At 33.4% G+C, this 17,046-nt stretch overlaps 1 protein-coding gene across 1 annotated transcript; it reads right to left on the bottom strand.

Annotated features, from left to right (window-relative positions):
* Positions 1-6,835: 6,835 nt before the first annotated feature.
* On the bottom strand, positions 6,836-7,792 carry LOC141552653 (olfactory receptor-like protein DTMT). The gene has a single exon (XM_074284719.1). The coding sequence runs from the start codon at positions 7,790-7,792 to the stop codon at positions 6,836-6,838; it is 957 nt and encodes a 318-aa protein (XP_074140820.1).
* Between the last annotated feature and the right edge of the window lie 9,254 nt (positions 7,793-17,046).

The raw sequence follows: 17,046 nt of genomic DNA, 5'->3' as shown, positions 1-17,046 counted from the left end.
TGCTTTTCTATTTCACGATTATTCATGTATCTCAGTTTTAACCTGATTTTACCTGGATGAAGATTTGTGGGATAGGAAGAAGGTGGTAATTCTCTTTGCCCTGGAAGCACACCTTCCCAGAGAATTCCCTTTGTTCATTGTAAAAAGGAGAGATTGAGATAGAAGTGAAAGCTAGAAGCTATGTCCCTTCACTTCCTAAACTTCCAGTTGTTTCAGTATGGATCCCAGTACTCTCAAAATCCTGGCATCTCTCCTTCAGGTACATTGTTGTTTATCAGTGCCTGGGTACCTAAAATGTGGCACAAAGTTTAGATGTAGCCAAGGTTGAGTAAGTCTGACTATTACTTTCCTCATTTAAAATACTATGCCTCTTAATATAACCTCAGAGTTATATTAATTTAAAAAGTTTAATGGATGTCTTTGTTTTATACATCTGTTATTTCCTCTTCATTATGCCTTATTACAGTAAAAACTTTCCTTGTGACAAAGAAAAACATTTAAATAAACTATGTAGACATGGTGACCAAGACTGTCACTGTATGTAATATTAAACATATGTTATGCCCTCACCACTTCATTGAGAGGACAAAGATATGTTTCATCATTACTTCTTTGGAACAAATATGAGCAATGAATAATTACAATTTACATTATAATTTTAGTTTGCTTTCTTCTTGATGTCTACACATCCCATGTTTTCCTGAATTCCTCATATTTGTTGCTTCTTACAAAATTAAAATAATTCCTAACATTCATCTACAGAATACCACATTGTAGTGACCATTCTTCAACTAATGGGCAGTAACTTTGTTTCTAAATTTTTTTCTCTAACCCTACAGAATAATGTTCACTTGTATGGAGCAGAATTATGCTTCATAATTCTGCTTCTGAGAAATCTTGGCTGAGTTAAGAGTACCTTGGCAGTTCACTGTTTTGAAAGCATAGATTGCCTTAGGGGTTTAAGGAAAGTACTTAGTAACTGAAGTTTGACTCAAGAGTTCTGAGATGACAGTTGAGCATTTATGTATGACATATTTTAAAATATTAGAGAGGCTAGAGAACAATTTGTTTCAGTAATTTGCTTACGAAGGATTGGAGAATTTTAAATTAATAACTTTTAGGGAAATAGTGATACCAGAAAGATTCCAGGATAATTTGCTATATTATAGACAAAAGATGAGGATCTGATTACTAACAAAAAGCTAAAGTGGAGTTGTTCATGGAGATAATCTGCCTCTGAACTAAGAAAAGATACAGAAAGGGAGAAGAAGAAAAATAATAGATGTTGGAGTTGTGTCAAAGAGGAATCTTAGCTCACTCTGTGTACTATTTGTTGCTTGGTTATTTTAGTTGGCCAGTGAAAAATTAAAGTGCTCTCTACTGTCACCTGCTGCTGAGAAGATTAACCATCACAATGAATTAATTAACTATGCAGTGTTCTCTATCATATTTTGCTAAGTATAACATAAGTTACTTTTATGCTTTATGACCTATTGTTACTTTGAAGTGGAAAAGAAACAATTTTGTAAAAGACCACAGTTGGAGAGAATTTTGCTAACTTTAGGATAAAGTTTATTTTGTTTTTCCTTAAAAGCATTAGCTGAAGGTAACAGATGAACATGGTGGGATGGATAATAATATTTATAACTAGTACTATATGTATTTCAAGATTAGCAAAGCACTAAACAAGTTAACTAATAATTATCATAACAATCCTGTGAAGTAGGTGCTAGTATTGTCCCCATTTTGCAGATGAGGAAACAGAAGCCAAGAACGGTTTTAAAGTGACTTGCTCAGGGTTACATAGCGGGTAAATATCTGAGACAGATTTCAAATTCAGGTCTTTCTGACTTCAAGTTTAGTATCTCACTAATTATATCATAGCTGTGTACAGTTAAGTTATTATAGCTGCTGTCAAGGAGTAACTTTGACCTCTGACCATGGTAGAATATGAGTGTGACTTTTACATTCCTCTTTTTGAACTCTGTATTTCTTATTATAAATTAAAACCATATTTGCCTTGGAAAAGTTTTTATTAAGACTTTTTACTTTTATATTAATTATTTCTTCTTAATTGTACCTCTTACCACAACTGAAGTCTCCTTCATAACAAAGAAGGGAAAGGAATAATCACTTATTAAGCACCTACCATGTGCCAGGCACTCTTTTAAGTATTTTATTACAAATACTATTTCATTTGCTCCTCATAAAAACCCTGTGAAGTAGGTGCTATTATTGTCTCCATTTTAAAATTGAAGAAACTAAGGCAGACAGATGTTAAAAAAAACTTGCCTAGGATTATATAACTAGTAAGAGTTCATGGCTGAATTCTGAACTCAAGACTTTCCTGACTCCAGATCAAACATTCCAACTGCCACACCACTGAGCTGAGAAAGAAAAACAGCTAAATCCAACAGACACTGTGTTAGGCTGGTTCATGGAATAGGTTGGAGGTAGAGAATCATTGTCAACATTATAGAAATAAACAGCTTTGAGAGACTTTAGAACTCTGATTAGTGCAATGATAAACCATGAATGATAAACCAGTGCTTCATAAAAGCATGAAGATAAACATTCCACTCCACTGCCAGAGGGGTGATGAAATTAAAATATAGAAAGAGACATACCTTTATGGACATTGGCAAAGTAGGGATTTGTTTTACCCAACTATGAATCTAGGTATTGAGAGTTTCATTTATTTATTTGTTCAATTTGGGGAAGGTAGTGGGAGAGACAAATTAATAAAAGAATAAAAAAGTGGTAGACTAAAAGTACTAAATGAAGTACATACTATCAAATATGATCAATACGTCTATTTGTTTTGCTTACTCATATTTCTGTTGAGGGAGGGGTTATTGAAAAATGATAGTATTTATTTTTAATTTATTGAATAGTACAATAAATAAGATGATTAAAGTGAAACTTCAAATCTACTATGCACAATTTGCTATTCCTTTCAAATATACAACAAAATTGTCATGTAATTTCTTTCTTTCTTTCTTTTTTTGTTACCATCCTGCCCTAGAGATGGCTACCATTTCACACACACACACACACACACACACACACACACACACACACATACATATGTATTATATGTATGTATACTATTCTACACATACTTTTATGTATAAGCTCTTTCTCTGGGTACAGATAGCAAATTTCTTCATATATCCTTTATAATTAATGTGGGTACTTAGACAAAAATAGCGTATTTACTTAAAGTCGTTCTTAAAAGCAATATTTCTGTCACAATATACAATGTTCTTTTGGTTCTTCTCATTTTGCTCTTAATTATTTAATGCAAATATTTCTGTGTTTTTCTAGAATCTTTGTGAACTCATCATTTCTTATAGCATAGTAGTGTTTAATCACAATTGTATACCACAACTTGTTCAGCCATTTCCCAATTGATGGGCATCCCTGAAATTTCTAGTTCTTTGTCACCACAAAGAAAGCTGTTATAAACATTTTAGAATATGTAGTTTCTTCATTTCCCCCTAATTAGATTTAAAAAGAGACAAGTATTGGTATTGCTGAGTCAAAGAATGTAGGTACATTAATAACTCTTTGAGTATAATTCCATATTGTACCCCCAAAAGGTTGGATCAGGTACAATTCCATACCAGTGAATTGTCCCAATTTTTCCTTATCCACTTTAACATTTGTCACTTTCTTCTTTTATCATTTTAACCAATTTGATAGGTATAAAATGATATCTCAAAGTATTTTAATTTGTATTTTTCTAGTCAGTCATAATTTAGAACATTTTATATGATTATAAATTGTTTTGATTTCTTTATCATAAAATTTCCTGTTCAGATCTTTTGACCACTTATCAAATGGGGAATGACTTTTTCTTACAGATTTGATAGAGTTTTTAGTTTAGATAAGAGATCTTTATCTGATCTTGGCTACATTTGTTTTACATGTACAAAAACATTTAAATTTAATGTCATTGAAATTATCAGTTTAATACCTTACTTTGTTCTCTATATCTTGTTTATTTATAAATTGTTGACCCATCCATAAGTCTAATAAATAATATCCTCCATGTTCTAATTTTCTTGTAAAATCTCTCTTTCTAAGTCATGTAACTATTTTGGTTACTTATCTTGGTAAGTGGTATAAGATATTAGTCTATGATGATAGTACTAAAAAGATAGTAATAATTTTTAAAAATAGAGAATCAGAGAAGCCATACAGTAGATTAACTAATCCACCTAAGGTATTGCATTCAGATCTACAATGTGGATCAGCTTAGTTTAGCAAATAAAATAATCTGTTAAGCATAGAAGCTATGCTTATCAAGAAACTTTTATGGAGAACTCTTGAGAGAAAAAGGACACTAAAGTGTGTGGTTTCATAGATGTGAATAGCCCTGGTCACATGAATTCTCTCACAAGTGCTTTACTATTCTGATTTTTGAAGTGTGTGCTCATTCTCTTTACAGATATAATTTGCATTTATTGCAGAATGTAATTAAGATGTATGGGTGGAATGTTATATAGATATTTAATGCTTGCTTTTCATTTTCAGTAAATGTTTTGTCAAGATAAATCGTTAGTGGCTAATTTATTATTCAGAACAGTGTATTTGTGCATATGTGTGTGTATACACACATGCAAGAGTGGGAGACTGTTATAATATTTATGAGAATACTTAACTAAGATTTATCTCTAGGACTGTGAGAGATATAAGGCTGCCCCTCTGGAAACCACATAACCTGCCAAAGTGAATGTAGGTAGGATCAGTGAGCCAGCCTCAACCTAGGAAAAGAGAGACCAGGAGAAAATTTGGATTGGTACCATGTCTGAGCTATAGTAATAGTAGCTTTTTGCAAGGCTTCCATGTTACAATGTTAATTAATATTGATCTTATAGTCCTTATAACCCTAAGTTTTATGTCAAGAAAATACATAAAGGAAAAGATGGACTACACCTTTAGCACAAAGAGTAAAGCAGTTATTTGAGCTGTGAAGGCAACAACTATGAAAAGTATCTCATCAAACTGCACCAGACTTTATATGCTTTGATATGCTTCCAAAAGGTATATAAAAGCAAAGGGGAACAATATTGTTGCTAGTTTGAGACTAGCCTTAATAACCTTATAACACTGGAAGTAGAAAAGAGAAAGCAATACCTGGAAGACTTGTTGCAGCATGGCAGTAATGCTACATGGCTCACTCTACCTGAGAATCTTTGGATAGAGTCTTTGTTTCTATCCAAGGCATTTCTCTTTTACTGAATGTGCTACTAGAGTTACAAAAATTGTTAATATCTGCATATCTGGCAAAAATATGCATGTAAATATGAAGAAAATGAAAAAAAAAACTTTTCCTCTGTTAAAGACTGTGCCAGGTGAAGGGGCAGGTCAATTCTCTGAGAGCCTCCACAGCTGTGAATCATAAACTTGAAGGAGTTGCAAAGCAGCCTTCGAAGATGTTCCTTGTGGATTGGGAATTAATAATTGGAGGCAAGAGGGAAGAGGAGAAAAGTCAGAGAACAGCAACTGCCTCTCAGTCTCCTTGTATCTTCATCATCCTTTCACATGAAGAGATCCATTCTACAGGTCTGAGTTAGACCTCCAGCAGCCATTGGCAGGTGGCTCCTGTATCACAACACTCCTCTAGGTCATGTCTGAGACATGCACTAAAAATAGCAGTTTTAGTACTTTGATATCATTTTTCAATTTACATGATTGTTCCCTTGTGTTTTTTTGTAAACAGCTAAATTAAAGCATTGTTCCATTCTATTGATTCTTAGTTTATAATCCTAAAGGAATTTTTAGCTCTTAATTCTTTTGCAGTAGAATTTATTTATTGAAGTGCAATCTAAAAATAATTATTCATTTATCTGTTTAAGGATGTACAGAAGTGGTGGGAGGGACAAGCTTAGTAAGCTTGACCAAGGAGAATTTAGCAGCTCCTGATGCTGTAGTGCATCAGATGAGAGACTTGGGTGTAGAAAAAAAATTAGGCTTTGTCTCTATTCAGGTGAAGTTGGGGAGAGGGTGTTAAGTCAGGGCATTCTCTCCAGCTTTGGGTAGAAATAAGAGTGAAAATGTTTTGTAATCACAGAAGTAATGATTGTCCCAGAGATGCTATTATAATTATATTTGCTTAAAATTGCACTAAGACTTTTGGGGCATCCTATATTAACATCAGCTATTGATAGTGATAATTAACATGGTTCCTCTTCTAAAGTATATTACAAACAACAGAAGCAAGAAATATTCAGGTGAAAAGTTTAGTAGTAATGAAGTATTTAAATAAAATTTTAAGATACAGTAAGAAAGATTTTTGCCAATTTATACATAAAGAATTGCTAAGTGAGAGATAAACACCGAGTGATTTAGGAGTTCACAAAAAAGGTTAATTGACTTCTCTGTGATATGGTCAGAGAAAACTTTAGGAAGCTGATGTCTTATACAGGGTCTAGTATATTATATTTATTCAATAAATGTGAGATGAATGAATGAATAAAGAGGAATTTTAGTTGAACTTTGGAGGATAAAGAAAATGGAATAAGAAAAGTAATGTAGCATGGAGATATAAGTAGAGGCCATGAGGAGACTAATTTGTTTTGAATGTAGCAGGAGATAAAGCAGAAAAAGTTAGTTGGGGCTCAGAATATTGAAAAGTTCTTATGGGAGAGGTTTAAAAAAAAGGTGTTTTAGCAAAATTAATCTGAGAGTACTATGCAAGATTACGGGAAAAGAATGGGTGAAAACAAAAACAAAACCAGATAATATACTTTGTCATTATACAGGCATCATACTATATATTCTTATCCTCATTGGAAAAACTTGTACTGCAAGGGTCAGCATTATGATCTCAGAGAGAGGGAAATTTTCTTGCAGCCAAGAGCTTCCTGAAGGCTCCTTTCATGTCTTGATTCCTCAGACTATAGATAAAAGGGTTTAGCATTGGTGTTACCACAGTGTACATGATTGACATGACTGTTTCCTTGACTGTGGAGTTGTTTGTTGAAGGGCACAAGTAAAGGCCAATGACTGTTCCATAAAAGAGAGAGACCACTGAGAGGTGGGAGCCACAGGTAGAGAAGGCTTTGCGGATGCCCCTCACAGAGGGCACCTTGAGGATAGAAGAGATGATACGAGCATAAGATGTGATAATTAGCAAGAATGGCACAACCAAAATCAGCCCCCCCATGACAAAGATTACTAATTCATTTAGCCGGGTATCTGAACAGGCTAATTTCAGTAGGGCAGACATGTCACAGAAGAAGTGGGGGATAATGTTGTTGACACAGAAAGATAATCGGGACATAAGCAAGGTGTGCAGTAAGGCATGGAAGGCAGTAAGGACCCAGGAAAGTACCACAAGAGAGCTGCACAACTTGGGGCTCATCATGACTGTGTAGTGTAGTGGATAGCAGATGGCTACATAGCGGTCATAGGCCATGGCTACCAGCAGGAAGCTCTCTAAGTCTGCAAAAAAAAGAAAGAAGTACATTTGGGTCAGGCAGCCAGGATAGGTAATGGCTGGTTTTTTGCTTTGCATGTTTGCCAGCAGTTTGGGAATGGTGACAGAAGAGAAACATATGTCAGAGAAGGATAGGTTGCTGAGAAACAGGTACATGGGTGTGTGCAGGTGGGAATCCACATGAATCAAGAGGATGATGAGCATATTCCCAAGGACTGTAGTAAGGTACATGGCCAGGAAGAGGGCATAGAAAGGAGCCTTCATCTCTGGATGGATTGGCAGGCCCAGGAGAAGGAACTCAAAGATAATGGTTTGGTTTTCCTTTTCATTATGAACTTGCTTCATCTGAAAGAAAAAAAAATGCTTACTATTTAATTTAAAGAAAGCGAAACAATCAATTTTAATTAATATACAGATATCCTGAGATTCAGTTCCTAGAATTTCAGAGTTGGAGGAAATCTTAGCAAACACCAAATTCAACTCCTAATTTTACACGTACAAATTGAACTCCTGAGAAGTGATTTGATCAAAGTCTCACAATGAATTAATGACTGAATAGGGATTTGAACTTAGATCTCCTGAATTCAAGTCCAGTTCTCTGGCCACTTGTCTATTCTTTCTTTATAGTTCATCATTTCATAGGAGCAGAAATTTGTAGCTAGGAGTTAATAGAACATTTAGGGCAGGAAAATTTATGCAGAGGGATTCCAGTTCCCTAATTATACAGATGAGGAAATTGAGACTCAAAGGTTACTTGCTGAAACTTACACTGATAGTATCCAAGGTGAGATTCTTTTTTTTTAAATTTTTTTTTATTGATTTTTAAATTATAACATTTTTTGACAGTACATATGCATAGGTAATTTTTTACAACATTATCCCTTGTACTCACTTCTGTTCCGAATTTTCCCCTCCTTGCCTCCACTCCCTCCCCTAGATGGCAGGCATTCCCATACATATTAAATATGTCATAGTATATCCTAGATACAATATATATGCGCAGAACCGAATTTTGTTGTTGTTGTTGCAAAGGAAGAATTGGATTCAGAAGGTAAAAATAACCTGGGAAGAAAAACAAAAAATGCAAATAGTTTACACTCATTTCCCAGTATTCCTTCTCTGGGTGTAGCTGTTTCTGTCCATCATTGATCAATTGGAACTGGATTAGATCTTCTCTATGTTGAAGATATCCACTTCCATCAGAATACATCCTCATATGGTATTGTTGTTGAAGTGTATAATGATCTCCTAGTTCTGTTAATTCAAGGTGAGATTCTAACCCAAGTCTTTTTGAATCCAGTTAAAATGCTTTTCCATGGCCTCTCAACTAAGAGCTACCAATCATGCTTGTGTTATTCTATAAATTAAAAAACAGAAACAATAAAAATCTCTAAGAAATTAGTCATATGAGGAATGGTTAGTTTAATAGGCAGTAAAATTCTGTTGCTAGAATTCAGTCTAGGCTGTGTTGACCCTTATTGGGGATACCACAAAGGGGATTCCTACTCTGGTAGGGAGTAAAACTTGAAGGTCTAATGAGTTAAAGTTATTAAGATGTACATTCTTTTAAGATCTTTTCAAGTTTTAAGATTCTTAGATTCTATGAATTTAATTTGCTCATTTTCCTATTTAATTTCTCATTAATTATGAAAGATCCATTCTCCATAAATTCTCAGATCATAGATCTCTTTATCCTACAAGTCAAGGAAGGTCCTAAATAATTTGGGAAGGCAGTACATTTGGGCTACATTACTAGAGTGCATAAGCTGTGGCTACTATCTCTTGGGAGAGAACCAATATTTTCTTTTATAGAAGAGTTATTAAATTTTTTAAGCAGGGAGAATTTCCTGTGAATGTACTTATACTCTTACCTCTAATTATTTTGTGAGAATGGAGTGATTATTTCCAATTAACAGAGGATATGTATGATATATCTCTTTCCCTCCTCCCTTCCAATTTGTAGTCTCCCCTTCCCCCAGGTAATCTTGTCAGTCTCTGTCTAGATGAGATCAGAGAGTCATAGAATTTCTATTTTGGAACTTCAGTGGTTATCTAATTAACTTACATAAGAAGAATATACAACCTATACATAAGAAGAATTCCTTTTATAATATGCCTGGAAAATGATGATTCCAATCTCTGATCAAAGATTTTCAGTTTTGGACAGATTACTACCTTCCTGGAAGGTCACTCCATTATGGGTAGATTCCCTTTTTTCCCCCTGATAAGGTCTTAATCCAAGCTCTGACCTATAAAGAGAAAATGGAAAGATGTTGGTTTGGAAGCCAGAAGACCTAATTTCTAATCCCAATTTAAGTACTTTTTCATTGTGTGAGCAAATTTCTTCTTGGCCTATTTCCTCACCTGATGATAGAAGCTGGACTAGGTGATCACTTTTGATTCATTTTAGTTCTGATATTAAATGGTTTTATGAAATCATGTATTTTTCATTTAAAATTATATTTATTTCCAAATGAATTTTTTGGGGTAAATATTACTATATTTCTCATTTATCTCAAGCAAGATCATCATGAGAAAGGTAACTAAATCATCATTTCTAAATTTCTCCTTCTCTTGCCTATTTTTCAAAGCATCAGATTCTTGTAGATTTCTTCTTCTAGACTCATATATTAAATGTAATGGCATCTTATCAACATGTTGGTATACTTCAATTTCTGCTTATCCACACTAATTTATTTTTTCCTGATTAACCTGTAATTTACAAAACCCCTAAATTCTGTATATGTAGAGTCCCTGATATAGCTTATACTATTTATGGCCAACTCTAATAGGAAATTTTTTTTCTTCCTCCCATTATGTTAAATTTTTTTTCCATAATTTTCATTCAGTGGATCTAATTTTATATGTAGGTATGAAGCAAAACAAGTCTAACACCTTTTATACAACATACTTTTAAATATTTGAAGAAAGCAATAATCTTTCTCTCCTATTCTTTCAACAATGCTTCTATTCTTCTGAATAATTATCTCTACCTCTTTAGTGGATGTGTAGTCAATGTCCTGACTTCAAATTCTTTCAAAAGGTCTTTAGGAAAAACCCTTGATTTTTGAGTACTATAGAAGGAATTCAATAGGTATAAGTATATATGACTAAAATAATTTAATGATCATGTGCTTATGTATATTCTTTGGTGAAATTAATCTGTTACTTGAACTCACAGACAAGCTAGCTGCTTCTAACATCTTCTTAGTCATATTGGATTTTAATTCCATATTTGAGGTGACTCCCAATCTGCCATTTCAAATCCTGGAAATAGTGATGCCCATTGGTTAGTGTTCTGAGATGAAACATGGCTTTTAATTTTAATTGATTATGAGTATACATCGATCTTGGGCTGAAATTCTACCATTGAGGGAGTAGATTTATAGAGGAAAAATGACTCATGCCAGTATTAGAGAGCATGACACTCATTCTTGTCCTATTAATCTTATCATGGGACCTGAAATATGAGAGACTGGGTTAAAAAACCTCCAGGAGATAAGAGTAAGGAGGAAGAAGAAGTCACTCAGCTTCTTTTGTAATATGGATGACATTCATAGAAAAAAATTGAGATAACTTCAATTCAACAAATATTTCATTAAGCATTTAATTATTTTAATATGTGCATATACTGTGCTAGGTTCTGAGGTTACAAAGACAAAAATAAAACAGGCTCTAGCTTTTTGGAAGATTTTATTCTATTCTTTATATCCTACTTTTACATATACTTATAGCCTGTAGTTAGCATTTGTATTATATTTAAGGTCTGCAAAATACTTTACAAATATTATTTGATTTTAACACTCACAATATCTGTGAGAGGAAGATGATATTATTATCTCTATTTGATAAGATGAGGAAACTGAGACAGAGGTTAAATGATTTTTTTTGAGAGTTACAATCTAGTAAGTGTCTAAAGGTAGATTTAAACTCAGATCCAGGTCTATTACTCTATCTGTTGCACTCCCTAGTTCTGTATAATAATATAAAGTATTGAGAATAGGGAGGTAGATGACATAATAGGGTGTAGGGTCTGAAATCAGGAAAATTCATTTTCTTGAGTTAAAATCTAGTCTCAGACATTTAAATGTTTGCCTCAGCCATTTGTAAAAGGAACTAGAGAAGGAAATGGTATACCTCTTCACTATCTTTGCCAAGAAAACCTCAAATGGGGTCATGAAAAGTCATACATGACTGAAAGAACTCAACAACAAAATTTAGAATGGAGAGAACATTAACTATTTTTGAGGGAATGTTTCATGGAGGAATTGAATTTTAAAAGGATTTTGAAGGACAGTAAGGCTTTTGATAGTTGTGAGATTTGTGATAGTTGTGAGAGATGATTGGTGAGATGTAGTGAGATGAGAGAGGGAAATTGAGTTTGGAGAGAACTAGTTAGTCCAGTCAGGCTGGAACACAGAATATGTGAAGGGCAATAAATGTAAAATAAATTTGAAAGGTAGATTGGAACCAGATTGTGAAGGGCTTTGAACACTAATTCTGTATGGCTAAGGAATTTATATATTATATCAGTGGCCATATGGAGCTATTCATTGATCTTTGAGGAAATCTAGAATCTTTGGGAAAGAAATAGGCATGTTGCAGGGGGACTGTATAGATTTCATCATATTTTAGAGGCTGCAATCTAGATATTAAAGTAACCCATATTTTCCAAGTTAAAAATAGTAGCATTTACATAGTACTTAAGCTTTTCAAATACCATCTCATTTGATACTCACACCTCTTAGAGCTGTTATTTCCATTTTATAAATGAGGAAACTGAGGTAGGTAGCAATTAAGTGATGATCCAGGTTACAGAGCTCATTCCCTCCCAGTTTACCTGGCTATCTTGAGTGAGACTCCTGGACATTCTTCCTATTTCCTGCTCATCTGTGGCTTTCTCCTTTCTCCTTCATATAGAATTTTTCACCTTTACCTCTTTCTCTCTCTCCCCCCTTTCTTTGATGTCTCAATCACTGGGGACTTTTGGTCTCTGGGAAATTTGTTAGTGACAAATATGGGAATTTTCTCATGTCTAGGTCCCTTTCTCCCTCTCCAACTGGAAGATCTCTCGGGGACTTACTTTTTAAGTATTTGGGGGTAGTATTTATGCTCTTAGCCATCCACTGGGGCCCAGAAAGTCTCTTCCATGATGCCTTTCTTCCTGACTACTACAGATTATCTTGATCAGAATTGTAGTTTTTTTGGCTGAACTTTTCACTATATTTCTTTATTTTAAAAGTTTATTTTATTTAAAATTATTAAAATTATTATTACTTCACTGTTGTAATTCTTTTTAATAAGATGGATTGTTTTTATGATTTGTCCTTTTACCCATTTGTTTTTTAGGATTAGATTATTTTGTTTCTAATTATTTTTTAATATGTGCTTCCAAGGCTTTTTACTGAATATAATTTTATTGCACTATTGTCAGGGAAAAATGTATTTTATATTTCTGGGTGTTTTTGCATTTGTTTGTAAGGTTTTTTAGCCCTGGTGAATGGTTCATTTTTATAATGGTGCTAAAAAAATTCTGAGAAAAAGGTATACTCATTTCTTTCTTTTTTTTTTTCCCCCCCTAAGTGGAGTTAAGTGACTTGCCCAGGGTCACAGAGCTAGGAATTATTAAGTGACTGAGGTCAGATTTGAACTCAGGTCCTTATGACTTTTGGAGCTGGTACTCTATCCACTGCACCATCTAACTGCCCTAGTACACTCATTTCTATTACCATTCAGTTTTCTCTGGAAGTCTATCATACTTAACTTTGTTAAAATTCTATTCATTTCCTTAACTTCTCTCATATATTTTATGATTAGATTTATCTAATTTTGAGTGGTAAAGTGAGTTCTATTACTAGTATATTCTACTGTTTATTTTCTCTTTTAATTAATTTAACTTTTCCTTTAAGAATTTATTTACTATGACATTTGATACACATGTGGTTAATATTGATATTACTTCATTGTTTAGTGTGCTTTTTAGCAAAATGTTATTTCTCTGATTACCTCTTTTCATAAGGTTTACTTCTGTTTTGTCTGAGATCATGACTATTACTCATCTTTTTTACATCAGCTGAAGTATGATAGATTTTGCTTCATTTATTACTATGTGTGTCTTAATGTTTCAAGTATGTTTCTCATAACACCTTATTGTATTATGGTTTCAAATATATTCTGATTTCTGATTATATTTTATAATCAATTCACTGTATTTACATTCACAGTTATGATTACTGTGTATTTCCCTCCATTCTCTTTTTTTTCTGTTTACTTTCTCTTTTTAACCCTGCTCCTCCTCAAAAATCTTTTTATTTCTAACCACTGTCTCCCTCAATCTTCCCTTCTTCTTATCGCTTCCACCTCTTTTAACTTAGTCCCTTCCCCTCCTACTTTCTGTTGGATAAGAGAAATTTGTATATCCGACTTTGTGTGTGTGTGTGTGTGTGTGTGTGTGTGTGTGTGTGTGTGTGTGTTGTGTGTGTGTGTGTGTATGCATATATTCTTCCCTTTTTGAACCAATTCAGATCAGAATGAGGTACAAACATTGCTCACTCACCTCTATTTCCCTCTCCACTTAAAAAAAAAACAAAACAAGACAAAACAAACAAACAAACAAAAGCTCTATACTTTTACATGTGAGGATTTTCCTCATTCTTTTTTTTCTTTCCTCTTCTCCCAGTGCATTCCCTTTTTCACCCACCTATTTTTTGAGATTATCCCAACATAATCAAGTCACAGCCATATCCTTTATTAACTCTTTTTAATAGCCTCAATAGCGATAATGTTCTTAGGAGTTATATATATATAACATCTTCCCATAAAACATGTAAACAGTTTAACCTTAACTCTCCAATGACTTATCTTTCATGTTTGTCATTTTATAGTTCTCTTAAATCTTTATTTGAATATTAAGTTTTCTATTCATCTCTGGTCTTTTCATAAGGAATACTTGAAAATCCTCTAATTAAATATCTATTCCTCTTTTCCCTTCTCCTCCCCTCCAGATTCTACTTAATTTTGGGGGGGAAAGGGGTATGGTTATTCTTGCTTGTAATTCTATCATTTTTGCCTTTTGGAATATCATATTACTGTAGTAGTTGTTAAATCTTGTTTAATTTTGACTGTGGCTTCATGGTTTATTTCTGGTTGCTTTGAATGTTTTCTCCTTAATTTGTGAACTCTGGAAATTGTCTATAACATTGTGGGACTTTTTATTTTTGAATATCTTTCAGGTGTTGATTAGTGCATTCCTTTAATGTTTATTTTGTTCTTTGGTTCTGAGATATCAGGGTAGTTTTCTTTTATAACTTCTTGAAATATATTATCTTGGCTCTTGTTTTTTTTGATTATGGTATTCAACAATTCTTAAATTATCCTTCTTGGTTATACTTTTTAATTCACTTGTTTTTAATGAGATATGTCATATTTTCTTATATTTTTCATTTTTTCAAATTTGTTTTACTATTTTTAAATGTTTTATGGAATCCCTAGCTTCTATTTGACCAATTCGGTGAAATTTTAAAAACTCTTTTATCATTTGACAAATTCTGTTTTTTAAGGTGATATTTTCTTTAGCATTTTTTGTATCTATTTTATCATACTGTTAATTTTGTTTCATAGTTTTCTTGCACTGTTCTCATTTATTTTTCCCATTTTCCTCTTCCACTTTTTCAGATAACTAGAGAGGTTATTTCTGTAAGATCACAGGTAGAAATTGTAGGAAGTAGAATTTGAATCTGGATTCTTTGACACAAACTTGGTGCTTTTCCCATTGTTGCAGACTGTCTCCCTAACTTGTAAGCACAAATTTAGTTTCAGGAAAATTATAAAAAATTATTCAATCAATTAGAATCTATTCAAAGGTTACTATGTACTGGATATTGTGAATTGTCATAAAGTAGGTCCAAAGTAAGCTTAAGAAGGGATATGAATAGCTAGGAAGGCTGGGAAAGCCCTCTTTTAGAAGTAGCACTTTAAGGTGAATCCTGAAACAAGGAAAGAATTCTAAAAGGAGATGAAGAGGGAAAACATTCTAGATATTAGGGACAGCTAATGAAAGAGATAAGAAATAGAATGCCATGAATGAGGAAAAGCAATTAGTCCAGCATAGCTGGATCATAGAGAGTGTGAAGGGAGCAGAAGTGGTGAATCCATTCAATCTATAGATTCAATCTATTTCATCTTCTTGATTCTATACTATTCTATCTCCTCTCATTCAGTCATACAATAATTCAAGCATTCATTTCTTCACATATAATTCACATATAAATTCATAACATCAGAAGTGTTCCATAACTGCATTCAGAAGTCAATTTACATATTTTAAAATAATTCTACTGATTTAGTCAATAATTATTAATCTCCATTTATAGATATGTTCTGATACTATATGTAGCCAGTCAGGCAGTCCACAAACAAGGTCTTTAAGCAGGGTAGCTCTTCCATAAATGTTTGATAACATTTCAGAGTCAAAGTAAAGGCAGGAGAAACCAGACCAATGTTTTTGCATTTTTCTTCCTGGACAATCTCCTATGAGCCAGAACAGCACTGACTAATCTTTAGATTCTCCCTATTTGTACTTCTCTTTCATGTTGGAGAACCTGTTGTTTTTCCTGAATATTATCTTTGATGAGCCTTGTGGATAGGGACTGCTGAGTTGATATTAAGTAGGAAATGGTTTCCTTTTGTCCTGGACCCTGTTCCCTCTGTAATTCTTTGTCCCTATTTCTTTTCAGAGTCTCAGAATTTTTGAGCTGAAAGGAACCTTTGCAGATAAATACTTAGTAAATTTAATCATTGTTACAGCTCAATAAATAGTTGCCCTAAAGAGAAGTGACTTGTTGAAGATGATACAATGAGACACTACTTAAAGTTTGGGGATGAGAATTTAGTTTTCCTGAATTCTAATCCTAGGTTTTCACTGCATGATATGTTTTGCCTTTACATTTATCTCTTATCTTTGCATTTTTGTGTGGTGCTCTACAAATGCCTATGTGGTTATTTTCATACCCTAAATGGACTGTGACTTCATTAATGTGAATATTCACTTCCTTGATGCAAATTACAATTCTTATTTCTATGCAATGTAGGTCTATGTTTTCAAAGAGGATTCACCCAAAATACTGGAAATCTTTTTTCTTTTAATATCTAAAAGGTGTCAGTAGTTCAGAGAATCTTCTATCTTTTCAGAACTATTGAAAATGAACCCAAGCTTGGCATTTGAGAAGAACATAGTCCATTCCCAGAGCTTCTTCCTTGTTTTCCCCTATCTTTTTAGGAGGATAAAGAATCGCCATGTTCAAACCTCATGGCTTTGAATCTAAGCATAAAGTAGTAACCTGCTTCCTCTTTCTCCATTGGGGAAGAGGTTGGGCCCAAATTTTTGTTCTCTTATTCTAGTTTGGGAAATAATAGATTGTTGGTTTGCCTCTTTGACACCTAGAGTGTTAAAGAATTAATTTCCTTCCAAGGCATCCCTTTCTTTTTTTTGGGTGATTCTAATTGCTAAAAACTATTTTCTTATATTGGCCCCAGTACTTCCAGATTTCCATAGAAGTCAAGCAGAAGAAATCTAATCCCTTTCCCCCATAGAAATCTTT

This window comes from Sminthopsis crassicaudata, chromosome 2 (genome assembly GCF_048593235.1).
Source record: "Sminthopsis crassicaudata isolate SCR6 chromosome 2, ASM4859323v1, whole genome shotgun sequence".
Lineage (NCBI taxonomy): Eukaryota > Metazoa > Chordata > Mammalia > Dasyuromorphia > Dasyuridae > Sminthopsis > Sminthopsis crassicaudata.
This window is presented reverse-complemented; position numbering and strand designations above follow the sequence as displayed.

Coding starts and splice junctions, on each gene's coding strand:
- LOC141552653 (XM_074284719.1), bottom strand. CDS start 7,792: ATGAAGCAAGTTCATAATGAAAAGGAAAACCAAACCATTATCTTTGAG.